Below are 24,723 nucleotides of genomic sequence, written 5' to 3' on the forward strand. Positions count from 1 at the left end.
ATATTCTGTGGCTTAGTGTTGATGAAGGGATTTTAAGACTTAGGGAAATTGCAATGCTAGAGTGGATATATTGTGTAAAGCATAATTGTCCACAATGGGAAGGTCCAGAAGATATAGAGCCTTTCACCAGCTCTATAAGACGCAAATTGGTGAGAGGGGCACCAGCACATTTGAAGGCTTTTGTTCTTTCCCTTTTCCTTGTGCCAGATCTTAGCATTGGAGATGCTTCTGCTCAATTAGATGAATTAAATTCACTGGGTTTAGTTGGATTCCGAGGTAACAAGGGCCAGGTGGCAGCATTGAATCGCCGGAGACAAGGTGATTCTAGTTATTATAATGGACAGCGTAGACAAAAGAATGTTTATAATAACATACCCAGTAATGGTCAGCACAGAAGAGGTGAAATTTATAATGGCATGACTCGGTTGGACCTTTGGTACTGGCTAACCGATCATGGTGTTTCCAGGAATGAAATAAATAGGAAGCCTACTGCATATTTGTTTGATCTGTATAAGCAGAAAAATTCTCAAACAAATGAAAGAAAGCCTACATTAGATCGTGGTAAACAGCCAAATGAAAGAAAGGCTACATTAGATCGTGGTAAACAGCAATCTCGGCCAGTGAATCAATTTCCAGACTTGAGACAGTTTGCAGATCCAGAACCCCTTGAATGAAGGGGTGGCCAGGTTCCGCTGAGGAAGGATCTTGATAAGACACTCAAAGGTTTTGCTGTTACCCTTTCTCCAGTTCTTCCCCAGAGGGACCTACGGCCTTTTACAAGGGTAACTGTACACTGGGGAAAAGGAAAAAAATCAGACTTTTCGGGGTCTGCTGGATACTGGTTCTGAGTTGACACTGATCCCAGGGGATCCCAAGAAACACTGTGGCCCTCCAGTTAAAGTAGGGGCTTATGGAGGGCAGGTGATTAATGGAGTTTTGACTGATGTCCGACTCACAGTAGGTCCAGTAGGTCCCCGGACACATCCTGTGGTGATTTCCCCAGTTCCAGAATGTATAATTGGGATAGATATACTCAGAAATTGGCAGAATTCTCATATTGGTTCCCTGAACTGTAGAGTGAGGGCTATTATGGTTGGAAAGGCCAAATGGAAGCCTTTAGAGTTGCCTTTGCCAAAGAAAATAGTGAATCAAAAACAGTATCGTATTCCTGGAGGAATTGCAGAAATTACTGCCACTATCAAGGACTTGAAAGATGCAGGGGTGGTGGTTCCCACCACATCTCCGTTTAACTCTCCTATCTGGCCAGTGCAGAAAACAGATGGATCATGGAGAATGACAGTTGATTATCGAAAACTAAATCAGGTGGTAACTCCAATTGCAGCTGCTGTACCAGACGTAGTTTTGTTACTTGAGCAAATTAACACATCTCCTGGCACCTGGTATGCGGCTATTGATCTGGCAAATGCCTTCTTCTCAGTACTTGTCCATAAGGACCACCAGAAGCAATTTGATTTCAGTTGGCAAGGCCAACAGTATACCTTCACAGTTTTGCCTCAAGGATATATTAACTCTCCTGCCCTGTGTCATAATTTAGTTAGAAGGTATCTTGATTGTTTGGATCTTCCACAAAATATCACATTGGTGCACTATATTGATGACATTATGCTGATTGGACCAAGTGATCAGGAAGTAGCAACCACTTTGGACTCATTGGTAACACATATGCGTATCAGAGGATGGGAAATAAATCCAACCAAAATTCAAGGACCATCTACCTCAGTGAAATTCTTAGGAGTCCAGTGGTGTGGGGCATGCAGAGATATTCCTTCTAAGGTGAAAGATAAGTTATTGCACCTGGCCCCTCCTACAACCAAGAAAGAAGCACAACGTTTAGTGGGTCTATTTGGATTCTGGAGACAACACATCCCTCACTTGGGTGTGTTACTTAGGCCTATTTACCAAGTGACTTGGAAAGCTGCTAGCTTTGTGTGGGGCCTGGAACAGGAGAAGGCCCTTCAACAGGTCCAGGCTGCTGTGCAGGCTGCTCTACCACTTGGACCATATGACCCAGCAGACCCGATGGTACTTGAGGTATCTGTGGCTGATAGAGATGCTGTTTGGAGCCTCTGGCAGGCCCCTGTATGTGAATCACAGAAAAGATCTTTGGGATTTTGGAGCAAAGCTCTACCATCATCTGCAGACAACTATTCTCCCTTTGAAAAACAGCTCTTGGCCTGCTATTGGGCCTTAGTGGAAACTGAACGTTTGACAATAGGACACCAAGTTACTATGCTACCTGAACTACCCATCATGAGTGGGTACTATCAGACCCTGCAAGTCATAAAGTAGGACGCGCACAGCAGCAGTCTATTATCAAATGGAAGTGGTATATATACATGATCGGGCCAGAGCAGGTCCTGAAGGCACAAGCAAGTTACATGAAGAAGTTGCTCAAATGCCTATGGTTTCTACTCCTGTTACAATGCCATCTGCTGCCAAGCATGCGCCTATAGCCTCATGGGGTGTTCCCTATGATCGACTGACCAAAGATGAGAAGACTAGGGCCTGGTTTACTGATGGCTCTACACATTATGCAGGCACCACCCAGAAGTGGACAGCTGCAGCATTACAACCCCTTTCTGGGACAACCTTGAAAGACACAGGTGAAGGGAAATCTTCACAGTGGGCAGAATTTCGGGCAGTACACATGGTATTACAGTTTGTTTGCAAGAAGAAATGGCCAGATGTACGATTATTCACTGACTCATGGGCTGTAGCCAATGGATTGGCTGGATGGTCAGGGACTTGGAAAGATCACAATTGGAAAATTGGTGAGAAAGACATTTGGGGAAGAAGTATGTGGATAGATCTCTCCAAATGGGCAAAGGATGTGAAGATATTTGTGTCCCATGTAAATGCTCACCAAAAGGTGACTTCAGCCGAGGAGGAGTTCAATAATCAAGTGGATAAGATGACCCGTTCTGTGGACAGTCAGCCTCTCTCCCCAGCCATCCCTGTCATTGCTCAATGGGCACATGAACAAAGTGGCCATGGTGGTCGAGATGGAGGTTATGCTTGGGCTCAGCAACACGGGCTTCCACTCACCAAGGCTGACCTGGCTACAGCAGCTGCTGATTGCCAGATCTGCCAACAGCAGAAACCAACACTGAGCCCCAGATATGGCACCATTCCTCGAGGTGACCAGCCAGCAACCTGGTGGCAGGTTGACTACATTGGACCACTTTCTTCATGGAAAGGACAGCGTTTTGTTCTTACTGGAGTAGATATTTATTCTGGTTATGGATTTGCCTTTCCTGCACACAATGCCTCTGCTAAAACCACCATTCATGGACTGACAGAATGCCTTATCTATCGTCATGGTATTCCACACAGTATTGCTTCTGACCAAGGAACTCATTTCACAGCCAGAGAAGTACGACAGTGGGCCCACGATCATGGAATTCACTGGTCTTACCACATTCCCCATCATCCTGAAGCAGCTGGTCTGATAGAAAGATGGAATGGCCTTTTGAAGACGCAGTTACAGCGCCAATTAGGTGGTAACAGCTTGGAAGGCTGGGGCAGAGTTCTTCAGAAGGCAGTATATGCTTTGAATCAGCGCTCAATATATGGTACAGTTTCACCCATAGCCAGGATTCATGGGTCCAGGAATCAAGGGGTGGAAAACGGAATAGTTGCACTTACTATCACTCCTAGTGACCCTCTAGGAAAATTTTTGCTTCCTGTCCCCATAACTCTAGGTTCTGCTGGCCTAGAAGTTTTGGCTCCAGAGAGGGGAGTGCTTCTACCAGGAGCTACAACAAACATTCAATTGAACTGGAAGCTCAGACTTACCCCTGGTCATTTTGGGCTTCTAATGCCCTTAAACCAATAGGCTAAAAAAGGAATAACAGTGTTAGGAGGGGTGATAGATCCAGATTACCATGGGGAAATTTGATTACCTCTTCACAATGGTGGTAAGCAAGATTATGTCTGGAGTGTATGAGATCCCTTAGGGCGTCTCTTAGTACTACCATGTCCTGTGATTAAAGTCAATGGGAAAATACAACAGCCTAATCCAAGCAGGATGACAAAGGACACAGACCCATCAGGAATGAAGGTATGGGTCAATCCTCCAGCAAAAGAGCCAAGAACTGCTGAGGTGCTGGCTGAAGGTGAAGGAAATACAGAATGGGTAGTAGAGGAAGGTAGTTATAAATACCAATTAAGGCCACATAACCAGTTGCAGAAACGAGGATTATAAAGAAATATGAATGCCCCCTTGTAAATTGACAAATGCATTTGCGATTGTACGAGGGATAGTTATATCATGTTAGGCGTATTCACAACCTTGTTATTGTTTCATGTGAACATGAGATATTATTTGTGTCAAGTTGACAAGGGGTGTATTGTAGTGGTTATTCCTGGTTGTCAACTTGACTATATTTGGAATGAACTACAATCCAGAATTGGAAGGCTCACCAGTGACCCTTATCTGGAGGCTTGGAGATCCTTATCTGGATCTTGGTATGGAGATCTTAAGCCATAGTGGCTATGGATTCCAGAAGATTGAATCTCCGAGTTCAAGGAACACACCTTTAATCTGGGCTACGCCTTTCATCTGGGATTAAGGGTGTGGGGGAACACACCTTAAATCTGAACTACACCTTCTGCTGGAGACAATATAAGGACATTGAAAGAAGGGAGTCTTGCTCTTGCTCCTTCGCCTGCTTGCTGCTTGAGACTGAGTAACTGCTAGATCCTTGGACTTCCATTCACAGCTGCGACTGAACAATTGTTGGGAATTGGGCTGCCAACTGTAAGTCATCAATAAATTCCTTTACTATCTAGAGACTATCCATAAGTTCTGTGACTCTAGAGAACCCTGACTAATACAGTCAGGATGGATGATTGCTTTAATGTGTTCTTGGATTCGGTTAGCGAGAATTTTATTGAGTATTTTTGCATCTATATTCATACAAGAAATTGGTCTGAAGTTCACTATCTTTGTTGGATCTTTCTGTGGTTTAGGTATCAGAGTAATTGTGGCTTCAGAAAATGAGTTGGGTAGAGTACCTTCTACTTCTATTTTGTGGAATAGTTTGTGCAGAACTGGAATTAGATCTTCTTTAAATGTCTGATATAACTCTGCACTAAACCCATCTGGGCCTGGGCTTTTTTGGTTGGGAGACTCTTAATAACTGCTTCTATTTCTATAGGGGATATGGGACTGTTTAGAACATTAACTTGATCCTGATTTAACTATGTTACCTGGTATATGTCTAGAAATTTGTCCATTTCATCCAGGTTTTCCAGTTTTGTCGAGTATAGCCTTTTATAGGAGGATCTGATGGTGTTTTGGATTTCTTCAGGATCTGTTATTATGTCTCCCTTTTCATTCTGATTTTGTTAATTAGGATGCTGTCCCTGTGACCTCTAGTGAGCCTAACTAAAGGTTTATCTATCTTGTTGATTTTCTCAAAGAACCAACTCCTGGTTTGGTTAATTCTTTGAATAGTTCTTCTTGTTTCACTTGGTTGATTTCACCCCTGAGTTTGATTATTTCCTGCTGTCTACTCCTCTTGGGTGAATTTTCTTCTTCTTTTTTTTTTTCTAGAGCTTTTAGATGTGTTGTCAAGCTGCTAGTGTGTGCTCTCTCTAGTTTCTTTTTGCAGGTACTCAGAGCTATGAGTTTCCCTCTTAGAAATGCTTTCATTGTGTCCCATAGGTTTGGGCATATTGTGGTATCATTTCCATTAAACTCTAAAAAGTCTTTAATTTCTTTCTTTATTCTTCCTTGACCAAGGTATCATTGAGAAGAGTGTTGTTCAGTTTCCACGTGAATGTTGGCTTTCCATTGTTTATGTTGTTGTTGAAGATCAGCCCTAGTCCATGGTGGTCTGATAGGATGCATGGGACAATTTCAATATTTTTGTATCTGTTGAGGCCTGTTTTATCACCAATTATATGGTCAAATTTGGAGAAGTTCCCCTGAGGTGCTAAGAAGAAGGTATATCCTTTTGTTTTAGGATAAAATGTTCTGTAGATATCTGTCAGGTCCATTTGTTTCATAACTTCTGTTAGTTTCACTGTGTCCCTGTTTAGTTTCTGTTTCCATGATCTGTCCCTTGGTGAAAGTGGTGTGTTGAAGTCTCCCACTATTATTGTGTGAGATGCAATGTGTGCTTTGAGCTTTACTAAAGTGTCTTTAATGAATGTGACTGCCCTTGCATTTGGAGCATAGATATTCAGAATTGAGAGTTCCTCTTGGAGGATTTTACCTTTGATGAGTATGAAGTGTCCCTCCTTGGTTTTTTTTGATAACTTTGGGTTTGAAGTCGATTTTATTCGATATTAGAATGGCTTCTCCAGCTTGTTTCTTCAGGCCATTTGCTTGAAAAATTGTTTTCCAGCCTTGCACTCTGAGGTAGTGTCTGTCTTTTTCCATGAGATGGGTTTCCTGTAAGCAGCAGAATTCTGAGTCCTGTTTGAGTAGCCAGTCTTTTAGTCTATGTCTTTTTATTGGAGAGTTGAGTCCTCTGATATTAAGAGATATTAAGGAAAAGTAATTGTTGCTTCCTATTATTTTTGTTTTTAGAGTTGGCATTCTGTTTTTGTGGCTGTCTTCATTTTGGTTTGTTGAGGGACTACTTTCTTGCTTTTTCTAGGGCGTGATTTCCGTACTTGTATGTTTTTTTTTTTTTTTCTGTTATTATCCTCTGAAGGGCTGGATTCGTGGAGAGATAATGTGTGAATTTGGTTTTGTTATGGAATACTTTGATTTCTCCATCTATGATAATTGAGAGTTTGGCCGGATATTTTAGCCTGGGCTGGCATTTTGTTCTCTTAGTGTCTGTATAACATCTGTCCAGGTTCTTCTGGCTTTCATAGTCTCATGTGAAAAGTCTGGTGTTATTCTGATAGGCCTGCATTTATATGTTACTTGACCTTTCTCCCTTACTGCTTATAATATTCTCTCTTTATTTAGTGCATTCGTTGTTCTGATTATTATGTGTCGGGAGGAATTTCTTTTTTGGTCTAGTCTATTTGGAGTTCTGTAGGCTTCTTTTATGTTCATGGGCATGTCATTCTTTAGGTTTGGGAATTTTTTTTTTAATATAATTTTTTGAAGATATTTGCTGGCCCTTTAAGTTGAAAATCTTCATTCTCATCAACTCCTATTATCCGTAGGTTTGGTCTTCTCATTGTGTCCTGGATTTCCTGGATGTTTTGAGTTAGGATATTTTTATGTTTTGTATTTTCTTTGATTGTTGTGCCTATGTTCTCTATAGAATCTTCTGTACCTGAGATTCTTTCTTCCATCTCTTGTATTCTGTTGCTGATGCTCGTATCTATGGTCCAGATTTCATTCCTAGGGTTTCTATCTCCAGCGTTGCCTCACTTTGGGTTTTCTTTATTGTGTCTACTTCCCTTTTTAGGTCTTGGATGGTTTTATTCAATTCTATCACCTGTTTGGTCGGGTTTTCCTGCAATTCTTTAAGGACTTTTTGTGTTTCCTCTTTAAGTTCTTCTACCTGTTTAGCTGTGTTTTCCTGTATTTCTTTAAGTGAGTTATTAAAGTCATTCTTGATGTCCTCTACTATCATCATGAGATATGCTTTTAAATCTGGGTCTACCTTTTTGGGTATGTTGGGGTACCCAGGACTAGGTGGGGTGGGAGTGCTGCGTTCTGATGATGGTGAGTGGTCTTGATTTCTGTTAGTAGGATTCTTACGTTTGCCTTTCGCATCTGGTAATCTCTGAAGTTAGTTGTTATATTTGTCTCTGTTTAAAGCTTGTTCCTCAGGTGATTAAATTAGCCTCTGTCAGCAGACCTGGGAGACTAGCTCTCTCCTTAGTTTCAGTGGTCAGAGTACTCTCTGCAGGCAAGCTCTCCTCTTGCAGGGAAGGTGCACAGATATCTGGTTTTCGAACCTGTCTCCTGGCAGAAGTTGTATTCCACTCATCAGAGCTCTCAAGATCCTGTGAAGGATCCTGTGTGGGTCCTTGCAGGTGTCCGGAGACTCCGTGGGCAAGGCACCCTGGTGCTGGAGTGGACCAGTAGAGACTTGTGCCCCTGATCAGGCCGGGATATCTGCTTTCCTAGTTAATGCAGTCTCAGGTCCTGCGCTATTGGATTTGAGCAGACGCTGTGTTCCACTCACCAGAGGTCTTAAAAGCCAATGGGGGATCCTGTGTGGGTCCTTGCAGGTGTCTGGAGACTCCATGGGCAATGCACCCTGGTGCTGGAGTGGACAGGAAGGGCTGGTTGATTCTTTGAATAGTTCTTTTTGTTTCCACTTGGTTGATTTCAGCCTTAAGTTTGATTATTTCCTGCTCTCTACTCCTCTTAAGGTGAATTTTCTTCCTTTTGTTCTAGAGCTTTTAGGTGTGCTGTCAAGCTGCTAGTATATGCTCTCTTTATTTTCTTTTTGGAGGCACTCAGAGCTATGAGTTTCCCTCTTAGGAATGCTTCCACTATGCCCCATAAGTTTGGGTATGTTGTGGCTTCATTTTCATTAAACTCTAAAATGTCTTTATTTTTTTTTTTATTTCTTCCATGACCAAGTTATCATTGAGTAGATTGTTGTCAGCTTCCACGTGAATGTTGGCTTTCTATTATTTATGTTGTAATTGAAGGTCAGCCTTCGTCTGTGGTGATCTCATAGGATGCATAGGATAAAGTCAATTTTTTTGTACCTGTTGAGGCTGGTTTTGTGACCAATTATATGGTTGATTTTGGAGAAGTTGCCATGAGGTGCTGAGAAGAAGGTATATCCTTTTGTTTTAGGATAAACTGTTCTGTAGATATCTGTTAAATCCATTTGTTTCATAACTTCTGTTAGTTTCACTCAGTCTCTGTTTAGTTTCTGTTTCTATCATCTGTCCCTTGATGAAAGTGGGGTTTTGAAGTCTCCCACTGTTATTGTGACAGGTGCAATATGTTCTTTGAGCTTTACTAAAGTTTCCTTAATGAATTTGTATGCCTTTGCATTTTGAGCATAGTTATTCAGAATTAAGAGTTCATCTTGTTAGATTTTATCTTTGATGACTATGAATGTGGGAATTGCAGGCTGGTCTCCAGTTGGGCTGTGTTCTGAACCCTGATGGTCATAATTCACCTACATGACACAGTAGGAGTTCCCTCATGCTCCTGGAAATCCTGCCCCTTCCTAAGGTAACACTTCCCACAGCCCCCACAAGAGAAGCATGGTCAGTAGTCATGTAATCAATGGCCCAAGCTTCTGACCTTCAGGATAAACTCCTCCCCAGTTACCTAGCAACCATGAAGACCTTAAAAGTGGGTGCTCAGCCCCCACCTCACTCTCTTACTCTTATTGCTTTGTCCTCTAACCTCACACTTCTCTTTCCTCTTCCCTTTCTCTTTGTCTTCTTATTTCCTCTCCTCTCTCCTTTCTCTCTCTTTCTCTCTAGCCTTTCCTCTCCCCCTCTCTCTCTATGTCTGTTTCTCTCTTCTACATTCTTTCTTTCCCCTGCATTTCTATAATAAAGCTCTTAAAGCATAGAGACTCTGCTCTGCTCCTTCAAGGCCTGCTGTACACTCTGATCAGTGTTGGGAACTTTTCCCTCATCCCTCTCTCCTGCAACACTGGGGTTCTAGTGTGGTAGCTCTTGGGGGATCCCAGGTTGGGAACTGCCCCTTCTCTGCAGTGTGGGTCAGAGGCTTACATGCTCACCCAGGGCTGTGTGGAAAGTGTCCCAGCAGCCCCCCAATGCCTGTGTCTGCCTGCCCAGAGAACAGGAACTCTTGATCGACCTTAGGCCCTTTTTCCTCCCCACTTTTCCTGAGCCTCCACCTTTATTTTGTTCCCAACATATGAACTGCTCCTGCTTGTCTTTTTTGATAACTTTGGGTTAGATATCGATTTTATTCCATATTATAATGGCTACTCCAGCTTGTTTCTTCGAACCATTTGCTTGGAAAATTGTTTTCTAGCCTTTTACTATGAGGTAGTGTCTGTCTTTGTCCCTGAGATGGGTTTTCTTTATTTTGCAGCAAATTGTTGGGTCCTGTATATGTAGCCAGTCTGTTACTCTATGCCTTTTTTATAGGGGAATTGAGCCCATTGATATTAAGAGATATTAAGGTAAAGTAATTGTTGCTTCCTGTTAATTTTGTTGTTAGAGTTGGCATTCTGTTCTTGTGGCTGTCTTCTTTTAGTTTTGTTGAAGGATTTATTTTCTTGTTTTTTTTCTAGGGCATAAACAACATAACCTTTTGTTGGTGTTTTCCCTTTATTATCCTTTGAAGGTCTGGATTTGTGGAAAGATATTGTGTGAATTTGGTTTTGTCATGGAATATTTTGGTTTCTCCATCTATGGTAATTGAGACTTTAGCTGGGCTTAGTAGCCTGGGATGGTATTTGTGTTCTCTTAAGGTCTATATAACATCTGGCCAGGATCGTCTGGCTTTCATTGTCTCTGGTGAGAAATCTGGTGTAATTTGAATAGGTCTGCCTTTAATTGTTACTTGATCTTTTTCCCTTGTAGCTTTTAATATTCTGTCTTTATTTAGTGCACTTGTTGTTCTGATTATTATGTGTCAGCAGGAATTTCTTTTCTGGCCCAGTCTATTTGGAGTTCTGTAGGCTTCTTTCTTCTATGTTAATGGTCATCTCTTTCTTTAGGTTGGGGAAGTTTTCTTCTATAATTTTGTTGAAGATGTTTACTGACCCATTAAGTTGAAAATCTTCATTCTCATCTATACCTATTAATCTTAGATTTGGACTTTTCATTGTGTCCTGGATTTCCTGGATATTTTCAGTTAAGATCTTTTTGCATTTTTGCATTTTCTTTGATTGTTGTGTCCATGTTTTCTATGGAATCTTCTGCACCTGAGATTTTCTCTTCCACCTCTTGTATTCTGTTGCTGATGCTCGCATCTATCGTTTCTGATTTCTTGCCTAGGATTTTTATCTCCAGGATTGTCTCCCTTTGTGATTTCTTTATTATTTTTACTTCCATTTTTAGATCCTGGATGGTTTTGTTCAATTCCATCATGTGTTTGGTAGTGTTTTCCTATAACTCTCTAAGGCATTTTTGTGTTTCCTCTTTAAGAGCTTCTATCTGTTTACCTGTATTTTCCCTCATTTCCTTCTTAAAGTCCTCCATCATCACCTTGAGAAGTGACTTTAGATCCATGTCTTGTTTTTCTGGGGTGATGGTGTATCCAGGACTTGCTATGGTAGGAGAGTTTGGTTCTGATGATGCCAAGTAACCTTGGTTTCTGTTGCTTCTGTTCTTATGCTTAACTCATGCCATCTGATTATCTCATGTGCTTGTTGCCCTCAATATATCTGATTGGAGCTTATCCTTCCTATAATCTCAGTTGATTCAGAACTCTTCAGAGTCCAGCTTTCTCTGTGATCTTTTGTTTGTGGGCTTCTGTGAGTGAGCCTAAGATCACATGGAGAGTCTTCTGGGGACTGTGGGGGTGTCCGCCGATTCTGTGCCCAAGGTGACTCTGACCCAGTGCTGGTGCTGATCAGAAGGGACTTGTGCCCTTGTTCAGGCAGGTTTTCTGCTTCCCTACTGCTGTCTCAGGTCCCCCATGATTGGATTGGAACCCATGTTGTCTTCCACTCACCAGTGATGCTAAGATCGCGTGGAGAGTCATCTAGAGAATGTGGGGGTGTCTGCCTATTCAGCGCCCTAGGTGACCCAGTGCTGGCGCTGATTGGAAGGGAATTGTGCTCCTGGTCAGGCCAGTTTTCTCCTTCCCTACTGCTATCTCAGATCCCCCGAGATTGGATTGGAATCAATGTTGTGTTGCACTCCCCAGTGACCCTAAGATCTCCTGGAGAGTCCTCTAGGGACTGTGGGGGTGTCTACCAATTCCATGCCCTAGGTTACATGGTGCTGGCACCGACTGGAAGGGACTTGTCACCATAAATTTCATCACAGGCTTTCTCTAGGATCACAGGTATATTAATTCCTATACACTAATAATTGAATTCTCTTGGATCACCGCAAAATTAACCCATGTAGCCCACTTCAGTACATGATTCTTTCTCCATAAATTTATGGGCATGTGATCAATGTAAAGGTTTAACTTTCATATTTGACTTTTTGCTCCCTCACCTTTAGCTCTTCACTTTGTTTTATCTGTGATGACTTTCGCCTTTCAAATAACTTAGTATCCTCTTTTTAATGTGACTGTTGTGAGTTACAAGGTTTCTGTAAAATCAATGTTACATAAACTCCTGTTTTCCCCAAGCAGCCTATTTCGATAATTTGTACTTGAAAGTGAATTATGACCTCTGATCTTTAACAACTGAAAATTAACATATTTTCCAGTACTTCCAAATTGTCTTGTACTTTCTGAGCAGCGTTTTCCTAGAGATAGACATACAGTAGCATCTGGGCAACTCCACTAATTGCATTTAATTCTATCTTTATTGATTCACAGAGCATGAGATTAAATTCTCTTTTGAAATCTTCATTGATCATACCTTGATTCACACTGGAAAGTTGAAGAATCCTTTGAGTTGTATCATTCAGTATATTTTCTGCTTCTGTGAGTAAATGACAATAAAGTCAATGGGTTATTTTCATAACATTGAGGCTATGTGGATTAGAGTAAGATGTTTATCTATTCCCAACTCTAGAAAAGCACTGCATTCAGTAGCATGCATTGGATTCATATTACTTCATTGAGATATTTCTGCCTGCTTATTCTTTCCTAATTCACAAGAGGCAATTTTTCTGTACTTTTTGTTATTTGTTATACAGCTTGGGTTTGATTTCATTTTCTGATGGCAAAAAATGGCCTTGGCTATCTCTCTTGGACCTACAGTCATTGTTCCAATGGTATATGTAGTTTCCTCAAATAAACACAACTATAACAGTAGGCTTTCATTTTATTCATACCTAGGAAATGACTGTCCTTAGAGATGCCTTGTTAACAATTATGCTGAAACTGATCAAATTCTCCACAATAAAAGCACCAGATATTTTGAGACCTGAGACTTATAACAGCTTGTCACAGTATCTTTGTGTATTACCATAATTCCTGCTACTGAATCAGAGTTATTTAGACATCAGGGATCTCCAGTTATAGGATGAGGTAGTACAGTATCATGATACATATATAAGCAATATCAGTTGTATCCCTCTCTAGTCCTTCAAAGGTGATTCCTGGACCTTTAATGGTCTAAGAAGTTGTTTTTCAAAATATATTCACAGTTTCAAACACCAACGTCCGTATCAATATCTGCCTTGATTTTGGTTCTCATAAGATTTTGTTCACCACGCAGACCAATATTAGCTTAAAATCAGTAAGATTTCTCCAGAGTTTGTATAATAGTTGTACATGAGGTAGAATGCTTTACTGGCTCCTGAAGGTTTTCCCTAATATCTTAAATGTGCAAAATAACATCATTCTTCCTAATTTAGCATGTTCCAATTGAATCTGACTTTGGATACCAGAATACTGCCCTTCATGTAGCAACTGCTCTCTTATTGTCTTCATTCCCCTTGCTCTGCTCCAGAGATCAATATTACTGGCTTAGACATTTTGCCATGTGAACGACTGCAAAGGCAAACTGGCTTCCAGTACTGCTGTTGCCAATACTTTTCAGCCTAAGTCTATTTTGATTAAGCCAATTATTTTTTATTTGTTTCAACTAAGGAGAGTCCATCCAACAGGAAATCATAGCCTCTTTTTAAAAAGCCTTGGATGTAGACTTATGACAGGATGCCATCCTATCTCATTATAACTGTGTTCCACAACATCAACAGGCATGTTGTATACAACTACTGTGAAAACTGATGGTGATCTTGTATTCTCAAGATTGTGGTCTTCTAAATTTGCTGGCAAGGTGGGTGCAATTTTAACCTTTTTTTTTGAAATAGGCTCTTTTAAATGTGTTCCTCCTTATTTTTCACTATGTCTCTGTCCTATCAACTTTCAGCACATTTTTATTTCCTTTATCTTGTGTGGAAAACTCTGGCATGCTAGCTCAGTCAATGAGACTGAGCAATTGTGCTCTGCCTTTTCTGGTTCTCCTCACTTCCCAAATGATTACAGAACCAAAGATAATCTATCCAGTTCCATAGGAAATCATGTTATCCTTTCAGAGAAGAGAGAATAGATTGAAACTGTTTGTTTTCCCATTTCAGCCATCTTTTGCTTCTCAGATCTATGTTTGCATGAAAATTTTCCAAGTGCTTAAGTCATTTTTCAAACCTTTGTTTTTTTGTTTTTTGTTTTTGTTTTTTTTGGGGGGGGGGAAACAGAATAAATGAGGAGGAAGAGGGAAAAACAAACAAACAAACAAACAAACAAACAAACCAACCAGAAAACCCCTTCTGGGTGTAAAGCAGAGAATATGCCAGAAACAAAAGACACAATAATTGCTCTCTGATGACTTTAAGAAACAAATTCAACCTTCTTTGCCTGCCATTCCCCCTGTTTTTTACTTCAAATTTCCTAGCCTCATATTTTTAGCTACATCTTATAGCTTTTTTTTTTTTTTTTACTCCTCTATAGGTTCTTCTTTCTCACAAAGTCTCTCACTTTCAACACCTTATTTGTAACTGGTCTTTTCACTTTTGAGTGTTTTTTTTTTTTTTTCTACTTCCACACCTGTTCCATTCATTAAGGACCCTAAAATTAAATGGAATTCAAGAGAGCAAACAATAGAGAATTAAGAATCAAATTTATTTTCTCTTGTTTCTTCTTTAAGCATGAATGCTAGCAAACTGTAACCACTGAACAACCAATACCAGAAAAATTAAACCAACCCCCAGAGCCCTAGAATTTATATGCCCTGTGAAAAGCCCTCAAAACCGAAAAGAACACACAATTGCAGAACCTATTTTGTGTTGACAAAATCACTCCCATTCTAAAGCATGGGGTGAATCTTGTTCAGCTGCTGTGAAAAATGTGAACCAGGTCAAAATCCCCACACCGGGTATAAAATAAAAAAATAATGTTCATAACACATTTCTATCTTTGTTACAAAAACCAAAATTTCTAAATTGTCATTACACCATTTTCACTGTACAGACAAGTTCCATGAAAGATTTTTTTTTAACCAAATATTTTTCAGTAATTTTAAAGACAATAATGGGAATGAGAATCGTGATATTTTTGAGTCATGTGTGCTTCCTGGTTCGTTAATTTTTTTTCTTTGCTTAGTAAGTCTTATGAGTCTTACATCTTCCTTTTGAAAGTAATATTTCTTCCTAAATGAAAAAAATAACCTATACAACATTTCCCTACTTTATGTGGTTCTTATGTCAATTTGATGATATTTTATGACAATTTCTGTACTTTGGAGATGCTTAATATTTATCAGTTTATAGCAGATAATTGAATCCTTATATAAAAACAAAATTCACTTAATATCAGGAACTTGAGTAGTTGTGATTACATTCTTCACAGTGAATGTCAAAGACAGATTTCTCTCTAAATACTTAGAGGAGAAGAACTCCAAAAGTAGATATACAAGTGTTTTAAATCCAGTTAATGGCCACACCACAGCAGTTTATCAAAACAATGGTAGTATCCTTTGTAACTTGTGGAAGTTTGAAAGCCAAAACACAGGGACAGTGTTTCCATCTCTATCCTATCTTTTTTTTTTTTTTTTTTTTTTGGTTTGTTTTTCATATAATATAGACTAAAGGTATAGTATCCTTAATTTTAAGATCATATCATGTGTTTTAGCATATCTGACAACAGTTTAAATAACCTAGGTGGTTTATGAGGACTTAGGACTTTCTTGACTTCAGAGGCTTTCTATAAAATTAGTTTTCTCATGGCATTGAACATTTGCTGTAATTTCTTTTTGAATTGTACAAGTGACTTTTTGTTTATTATTATTTCCATATTGTAGCTTGCAAAGTACACCCTAACCATTGTTTTTATGGGTGCTTTTTTCTTATCAATACACCACAGATGAGTTATCCTCATCTCCGAAGGCATCTAATAATAGTAATGGCAAGCAAGCATGTTTAGTTAAAATGCCCCTTCATATTCCATGGCTGTGACGGATGCACTCTGATATGCAGGGTCCACACATGCTACATCCACTCCAATGAAGTCTGCTTGACAGGTTTAGAAACCTGGAAGCAGTCCTGAGGCAAAGAGTTTCACAGAAACTTAGCCTCCTGGAACCTTGACATTCCCATAGCCCATATACTCAAACCCTGTTCCCGCTTTAGTCTGGTGTATGGATCTGTGTGCTCTCTTTCAGTATTGTTTAATTATAAGTGCCTTTAAGGATTGATTTTGACATATAGCTAAGCCTTTGCCAGTGTTCCAATGTCTTAGATAGTCCTTGAAGCTGAACATGAGCTTGGAATTCAATAAGAATGCTACCTACTCAGTAACATTCAAATTTACTTCTAGTAGAGACAGTGAAGATCATCAGGCATTGCAATTTACTTGAATAGAGCTAGAAAGGTAAGGGCTAGTCTACATAGTAATTACTTAGGACAATATCTGAGTCATACCCAAACACAGGAATACACAATGGCCTAGGAAATAGGTGGGTTGTAGTATTATTCATGAAAGGGTTAGTAGAATGGAATTCCCCTGGTGCAGGTTTTTCAATAAGCTGAAAGGAATAGCATAATCAGATATTTACTAAAGGACCCCTGGTTGTGGGTTTAACAATAGACTAGCATTGCATCAGAGCATTCACATGACTGCTGTATTTAGCTGATCTTAATCAAGGGTAGTTCTTATTCTCAGTTGTAAACATGAGATGGCTCCTGCCATCTTTTTTGTATACACTTTCTTTGTTTTGTGTTAAGAACCAGTGTACCTTGGCAAATGTATTCACCTAGACTTCTTGCTTTTTGTCTGTATTATCAGACTGGTGCTCCATTTGACAAATTACATCCAGATACAGCACTCCCTTGTTTCTGTGTCCATTTGTCATTCATTTCTCACTGACACATTGTTCACCTGTAACCAGAACCCCATTTCCTGCATATCAGAGACCTAATAGAGGTTCATCTGCAGCACACATGGACTTCATCCCTGGATTTCTACTTGATGCTTGTATGCCTTGTTTGTAATTATTATACAGCCTGATGACTCCTGGGCATCAGCCCTCCCTTTTGGGCAGATTTCCTGCAGAGTCAACATGAAGATTTACTTTGATGTGGTAATTCTGTGTGTACAAATTTGGTTTGATAACTCACAATAATGATTTTATAGAACTCCTACATTGATATATGTAATCTCAAGCCTTCTTTAGAATAGAAGCTGCAAATAGAGCTCTGTCAAACTTCATGTGTCTCCTGTTAACTGCACTAGAATAAGAAAGCAGACTTGGAACAAATTAGGATCAAGTATAACATTCCATCTTTTGTATAAATGAAGTCACTATCTTGTTACTAAAGGTCCTAATCTAGTAGTGGGCAGTTTATTATAGACTAAAGGACAGAAAAATTAGTCAGGATGGATTTACCTACACAAAATTTCAAAATAATGAGACACAGCAAATGGATTTTATCTTGATGAAACCATGGTAGTTTATGACGTAAATAATATTGCTTTACATTTATAACTGGCTTATGGGGCTAGAATTCAGTTAATAAATGTTTATTCAGGTATTAGTCTTAATTGAAAACCATGTAAAACATTGTCTATAACTCCTTTATCCTTATATACCTATGACATGAACTATTGCCTTAAATTTACTATGAACTCTTAAAATAATTTAATATCTGATCATTTATCAGATATAGATATAAAATTTAAGACCAACAACAAATTTTTGATGTAGCCATATCTGCTTCATCCAGTATTCGTGTATCTATGTGTCTTTCTTTCTTTCTTTCTTTCTCTCTTTCTTTCTTTCTTTCTTTCTTTCTTTCTTTCTTTCTTTCTTTCTTCCTTCCTTTCTTTCTTTCTTTCTTTTTCTTTTTCTTCCTTCCTTCCTTCTTTCTTTCCTTCCTTCCTTCCTTCCTTCCTTCCTTCCTTCCTTCCTTCCTTTCTTCCTTCCTTCCTTCCTTCCTTCCTTCCTTCCTTCCTTCCTTCCTTCCTTCCTCTCTCTCTTTCTTTCTTCCTCTTCTTCCTTTCTTCCTTTCTTTTTTCTTTCAATTTCTAGTGTAATGTCTTTTAACTTGTTAATGAAAGCTGAGCATTTAGCCTGTACAGTGATGTTTCTAATCAAAGAGAACAGAAGACAAGTAACTGAGTTTTTTTCCCTGCTGCTATCTGTAGGAAGACATTTCTAGAAGCAAGAAGATTTGGGCACCTGAATAGCAAGAGAGTAAATTGGCAGAAGTCATCATGTTTTGGCTACATTCACCCTTGTCATACCCCTTCCCTGCCAGCCTCAATTTTTTGTTCAGTTTTTTTGTTTGTTTGTTTTTGTTTTTTTTTTTTTTGTCATGTACAAGTTGGTATTTGATTGCCTTATACAGTGAAATATCTTTTACAGAGGGTGGACAAGGTCTTGAAAGTGTTACTATTATTCACTTCATGAAGAGCCAGTTGGTTCTCGAGGGTTTAAAGAACACTAAATATGAAATATGAGAGAGGATGTGTACATACTATAAAGATGTCAAAGTTTGTATTCAAAATTTACTTCAGCAAGTACATGGAGATTTTATTCTTGCAAAGTCCAATTGCCTTTTAATAAAATTTTCCCATGATTGTAGTTACTTTATCTTGGAAACAATTTAATGGTAATGTTATTTTTAAAATAATAAAAATATTCCAAAGTCAAAAAAAATCAAAATTTAATTATATAAAGCTATATTAGAAAAATGCATGGGCATGAGAGATGATACATCTATCCATCTACCATCCAATCATATTCTGTAAGTTTTCTGTCCTCCAACTTTCCAGGTGAAGTTATTTCAGGGATTCTGCTGATATTGCACCTTTAAAAGTCCTCAGTGTGCCATGTTCTGTGGCTCATTTCCACACAGACCTGAGGAGGAACACAGTGGTTGTAGCCTGCTTACCCTACTGTACTGATCTTAACAGTTCTTCAGCTGCACCACAGTTTTGTTTCTTCATCAGCTATATCTGGTTATAGGTTATAGATGAAAATCTTCATGTGTGGTGTCCCTATTTGCCTGGAAGCAACATAGACCACATAGGATGGAAGAGAATTACTGACCTTTACCATGAAAAACTCAATAATTTTCCTATCTTTTTCTTTTTATTAATGTCAACTTCTCATGAATATGTTGTTAGGCTTTAAACATTCTATTAGCTCACTGGTATATAATATTTGATATGTGTGTGAAAATGTCCTTAACATTTCAACTGTCATAGTTGTCTTGGTGTGAACCTTGTAGACCCTTTTCTCTACCTTGTTCTCTATATATCCCATCTTGACTACATTAGCTTTTAAATAATTCAACCTAAATAACGATGTAAGTTATTAAGATCTGGCAAATCATTTTCTACTACTGAAAGACTTCTACTTCTGAAGTTCCAATAAACCAACAAATTACCTTTATATTTGTGTTACTGTAAATGACTCATAATCAGCATATTGTAATCTGAGCACTGACAATCTCTTCTATAACAAACTTCCATGGTGATGCCTATCCTTTTGCTATTGTCTCAAATTCCCTGATAATGATGGGAAATCTGGCTGGAGATAGTTAAGTGTTCCCAGCATTTCCTTGGAGAAAGTTCATCCAGACTGAAGCTTTTGTATTGATTGGGTCATATAGAATGGATAGTCATATTACTGCTTCTCAAGTTCTGTGGTACCTACATTGTTTCATGTGTTCCTGCAACCTGTTGCCCTTCCAGAAATGTTCTGAGAAACTCATTTTTCTTTTAAGTCTTCCCAAGTTTCAACAGTTCAAGTACAAACTATCCCCTAAATATCTTAATTTATTTGCCTTTGCAGTCATGATACTGAAAATCATGCTTGATCTAAATATTCTATCAAGGATAGCATGTGTTCTTATTTGTCCTCATCCTCATTAGAATATATGTTAACAGTGGTCGTTTTAACAAAGTACTAACCTGTTCTCTCCTTCTAAATATGTGAAATTGCAAGTTGACATTTTCTTTATCCACTGCAGCCAACACTTTTTTATTTAAAATCTTGCATTAGTGTTGCTGATAATAGAATTGCCCTCTCTCTCTCTCTCTCTCTCTCTCTCTCTCTCTCTCTCTCTCTCTCTCTCTCTCTCTCTCTCTTTTCTCTCTCTGTATCTGTGTGTGTGTGTGTATGGTAACTTGATCTTTCAGTCCTTTTGGAAATTTTTATTCTTGTTAGGGATGCAATCAAGCCTCCTTTTCATGTTGTATTATCTAGAATAAAGGAATGTGACTGATTACAGTGGTTTCTTCTGATTTTCTTTATTATGATTTACTTTCAGATATTACAATAGGAAGTGAGCCATGCATTTGAAGTACATCTCCACACTTACTGAAACTGTCATCATTAAGCAATGAGGCATTCCACCTGATTTCATGTGAAGAAATATTTCCAGATTCAGAACATATATCACCCTACCTTGCATGATTCACAACTCATCACAGAGAGCATCCAACTGACACTAACAGAAAAGGTTCTTTGTTTCATATCAGATATTGTGTTTGGTCTGCACAGATGCCTTATCTTCAGATTGGTCAGACTCACATTGTTTAGTGTTAAAAGTAGTTAATGATTCCTCCACAAATGGTTCTCAGTGGAGAAAATAAAATTTAGTCACTTACCCAAGGTTCCAATGCGAAAACAATGATTAAATGCAAGTCTTCTTTCATGAACCACAGAATTTACTTGGCATTGTTACATGATTGTGGGTAAGAGATCACTGAATTGAGTCTAAATGATTAAAAATTAGATAGCTATACAGCTATTTTTCTGCAGCATGGATATAGAGACAAAAATTTTTCACTTTAAAGCTCTCTCATGAATGTGGATGTAAATCATTATTTACTTCATTGAAGTAAAGACACTATCAGATTTTAAAAACAGGTTTTTCAAAAGCTCCACCAACACTAGAGGATATAGAAAGAAAAAAATGGGTACAGGCATTTAGAAACATTCATTCTCAACTGCTCAGATGACCATACTGCATCCACTGAAGGGAATCTAGAGCAAAAAGATGGGCTCTTGTCAGAGATAACTATGGCAAGAATGTCCATGAGTTTGTGAGTTTTATTTTTACTTGTTGCCATACATATAACTTATATAGCAATGTTTTAATTAATTTTCAGTGAGACATTTACAGTTATTTGAAATTTGTAGCTCTCTCCTCAAAATCATTTTTTCTCACTGGCATTTGAATTTCCTTTGCCTCACAAACAATCTTGTTTTTATATTAATATTGTAGATATTTAACAATTTACTCATATCTATGCAAACTCTCCAATCCACAAAGTGAAAAATCATATCTATAATTGTGCATTATACCAGTTAGAAATTATTTTTCTGTTATATTCTCCTTATGCCCTAAAAATGAAAATTCTATTATTTATAGCTGAATTAAATACTGCCAGGCATTCATAACATATTTTCACGTATGCTTTTCTACTTAACTGCTCATAGATATCAAATACTCTCCCATGCTTGGCCCTTTGAATTGAGGCATATCAATCTTTCACAGCCAGCATAGTGGAGTGATTTGTGTTTCCTTAAATATTTTCTCTGAAGTATTTCTGTTAGAAGCAGTCAGAAAAATACTATCCATATGATGAAAACCACTGGTTGAGGAAATTATCTACAAATTATTTCCAGTGGTTATTGCCCAATATATTGACATAGAATTGTACTATTTAAAATCCCAGTAGAAGAATATTCCCTGATGTCTTTGTACATGTTAAGCAATGCTATACATAGGTACAATAAAGCAAACCTTCCTCTAACCTGCTCACTGAAATTGATAGCAAAAAAGAAGTGTGCTAAATGAATTACTTTCAATTCCTTAGACAATCAAGAAGGTAAAGAAATTCCCTGGCTGAAATGGACATATTTCTGTAATTACAGTATCCTCATCTCTAAATTTTGTTACCATTACCACCTTCCTCTATTTATTTATTTTTTTAACAAATACAGGGGATTTCCATGGGCTAGCAGACTCCTCTATATATTTGCTTTTAAGTTGTTCTGTACCAGGCAGTCATGCTCATATCATATTTACTTTGTCAAGGGCGTTCTACTCATAATGCTTCTGATGTAACCATTTTTCAGGATACTGCGATTGAGATTTCAACTGTGGCTCCTTTTTAAGTTTTGAAACTCTGTTCCTGTTATGTCCAGTGTTTGGCAAATTGGAAAAACCTGTGTGTGTGTGTGTGTGTGTGTGTGTGTGTGTGTGTGTGTGTGGTGTGTGTGTGTGTGTGTGTCTGTGTGTGTGTGTGTGTGTTAATTTATTTAGATGACAGATTTTAAAATCTTCCCCTGGAGCATCCACCATTTTCCATAAATTCAGTCACTATCAGACTCTTGGATCACAGGAATATTAACCTCTGTACCCCACTGTTATAAAAGATTACTCTCCCATGAATTTATGGACATGTCACCCACATAAGGTGCTAACTTTCTCATTTGAACTCATGGTCCCACATAGTTAATTCATTTCACACTTGCTTCATATGTGATTAATTTCAGCCTCCTATGATCTGAGTTTTAACAAATATAAGTGGCCATTTGGAAATCCAAATCTTCAGTGAAATCATACTTGCTCTCTTTTTTCATCAAGCCTCTTTTTTGTTTGTTTGTTTGTTTGATTGATTGTTTGTTTTTGGTTTTTAGTTTATTCAAGACAGGATTTTTCTGTGTAGCCGTGACTGTCCTGAAACTCACTCTATAGACCAGGCTGGCCTTGAACTCAGAGATTTGCCTGCCTCTGCCTTTGCCTCCCAAGTGCTGGGATTAAAGGTGTGCGCCATCACTGCCCGGCAAGCCTTTTTTTCAATAAGTCTTATTTGTAATTCTAATTTTGGAATCGGATCATTAACAGCTGAACATGAACAAATTTTTCTGTATTTCCAAAAACTCCTATTATTTTGCTTGGAGCAGCTTTATCTAGAAATAGGGATACAGTAGCAGCTGGGAAATCCTACTAACTGCAATAAGATATATCTTTATTTACTCACAGTCCATTGATTTGATTTCTTCTTCTTCTTCTTCTTCTTCTTCTTCTTCTTCTTCTTCTTCTTCTTCTTCTTCTTCTTCTTCTTCTTCTTCGTCTTCTTCTTTTTCTTTTTCTTTAGCTTAAGTCTTATCTTGTCAGGATTGCTTGGTTCCTGTGAGATGGGCCCAGTGTTTTCTTTCTTACTAGGCAATCTCTTCCACAAATGCTTTTTTGCCATTGATACCATCCATCACCAGTCCCACACTGGAGTCCAGCAACTTCAAGAACTATAAGCTACACAAGCCTACTTTCTTTATAAAGTATCTAGTTCTACGTATTTTGCTATAAAAAATAAAAAGGTACCAAGAAACTATAATGAAGGAAAAAATGAGTTTTATCTGCCTCAAAATCTAGTTACTTGAAGGCTGAGGAGGACCACAATATCATGGGCTGCCTGGACTATAGAGTGAGTTCAAGACCAGACTGAACAACCCAGTGAGACCCTGTCTCTCATAAACAGTATGGTTAAAAGAACTGGGTCTTTTGATATCTTCAATATCCATACCTAAATTCACACTGGAACTTTGAAGAAGCAGTTGATAATTTTCTTCCAGCAACTCTTCTGTCACTGTGGGCAAAATACAATTAGTTATCAATTAGTTATTTTTATAACATTAAGTTTCTGTAGGATAGAATAAAAGGTTTATGCATGGTAGTAAAGTCTAGAACATCACTGCCTGCACTAGCATGCATTAGATTTGCCTTACTTGATTAAGGTATTTCTGCCCGCTTATTATTTCTTGATTCAAAAAGGCAAATGGCCTGTACTTTTTGCTGTGTGGACTCCAGCTAGGTTGCCATTTCTTTCTGATGGCAGAAAAGGGCCTGGCATACCTCTCTTTAGACATACATTCTTGTTCTAATCATATGTATTGCCTCATCAAATTAATCCTTCAAGAAGATAAACTTTCTTTCTGATTTATATCTAGGAAAATCATTGCCCTTAGAGATCCCTTTTTCACAACTGTGCTCCAAATGACCATATTTCCAACAATAAAAACATCAGGCATTGAGGCAGGAGACCTATGGCAGCTTGTTCACAATATCGTTGTATGTTTCCTGCAACTGATCATGAGGCATTTAGACACCATTGATATCTAGGTATAGGATGACCCGGTATATTAGATGATACCCATTAGAATCAATATCAGTTTTATCCCTCTCCATGCCTCCAGAGGTGATACCTGACCATTTAATCGTCTAAGAAATTGTTTTTCATAAGTTATTCACATTTTCAAACACCAAGGTCCCTACCAAAACCTACCTTGCTTCTAGATCTCATAAGACATTGTTTACCTCTGAGATCATTATAAGTTTAAAGTTGGTGAGTGTTTCTCCAGAGTCTGTTCAATCTTTATAAATGAGGTAGAAATTTTCCTGGCTCTTGACCTTTTTCTCCAAGATCTTAAAACTGCAAAGCAACATAGTTCTTTGTATTTTTTTCATGAGCAAATTGAATATGACTTGGATATAAAAGTCTTCAACCTAGCAACTGCTTTCTGTGTATCTTCACTCCACTTGCTTTGCTTCATGGATCAATATTTCCGACCTACTTTGTTTGCCATGTTAATCTTTGCAAATGCAAACTGTCCTCTTTTATTGCTGTTGGCAATACTTTCCAGCCCAATTCTATTTTGAGTTACCCAGTTATTTATAATTTGTTAA

The 24,723-nt window shown here is 38.4% G+C and overlaps 1 protein-coding gene across 1 annotated transcript in view; it reads right to left on the reverse strand.

Annotated features, from left to right (window-relative positions):
• Positions 1–24,723, reverse strand: part of Skint6 (selection and upkeep of intraepithelial T cells 6) — a 482,358-nt gene that overhangs the window by 120,369 nt on the left and 337,266 nt on the right. The window contains exons 26-27 of the mRNA NM_001103199.1: positions 23,564–23,626; positions 12,435–12,497 (exon numbers count right to left, since the gene is read on the reverse strand). Of these exons, the coding sequence (NP_001096669.1) occupies positions 12,435–12,497; positions 23,564–23,626 (126 nt within the window). The remainder of the gene's footprint in view (positions 1–12,434; positions 12,498–23,563; positions 23,627–24,723) is intronic.

The sequence above is a fragment of the Mus musculus genome, chromosome 4 (genome assembly GCF_000001635.26).
Source record: "Mus musculus strain C57BL/6J chromosome 4, GRCm38.p6 C57BL/6J".
NCBI classification, from domain to species: domain Eukaryota; kingdom Metazoa; phylum Chordata; class Mammalia; order Rodentia; family Muridae; genus Mus; species Mus musculus.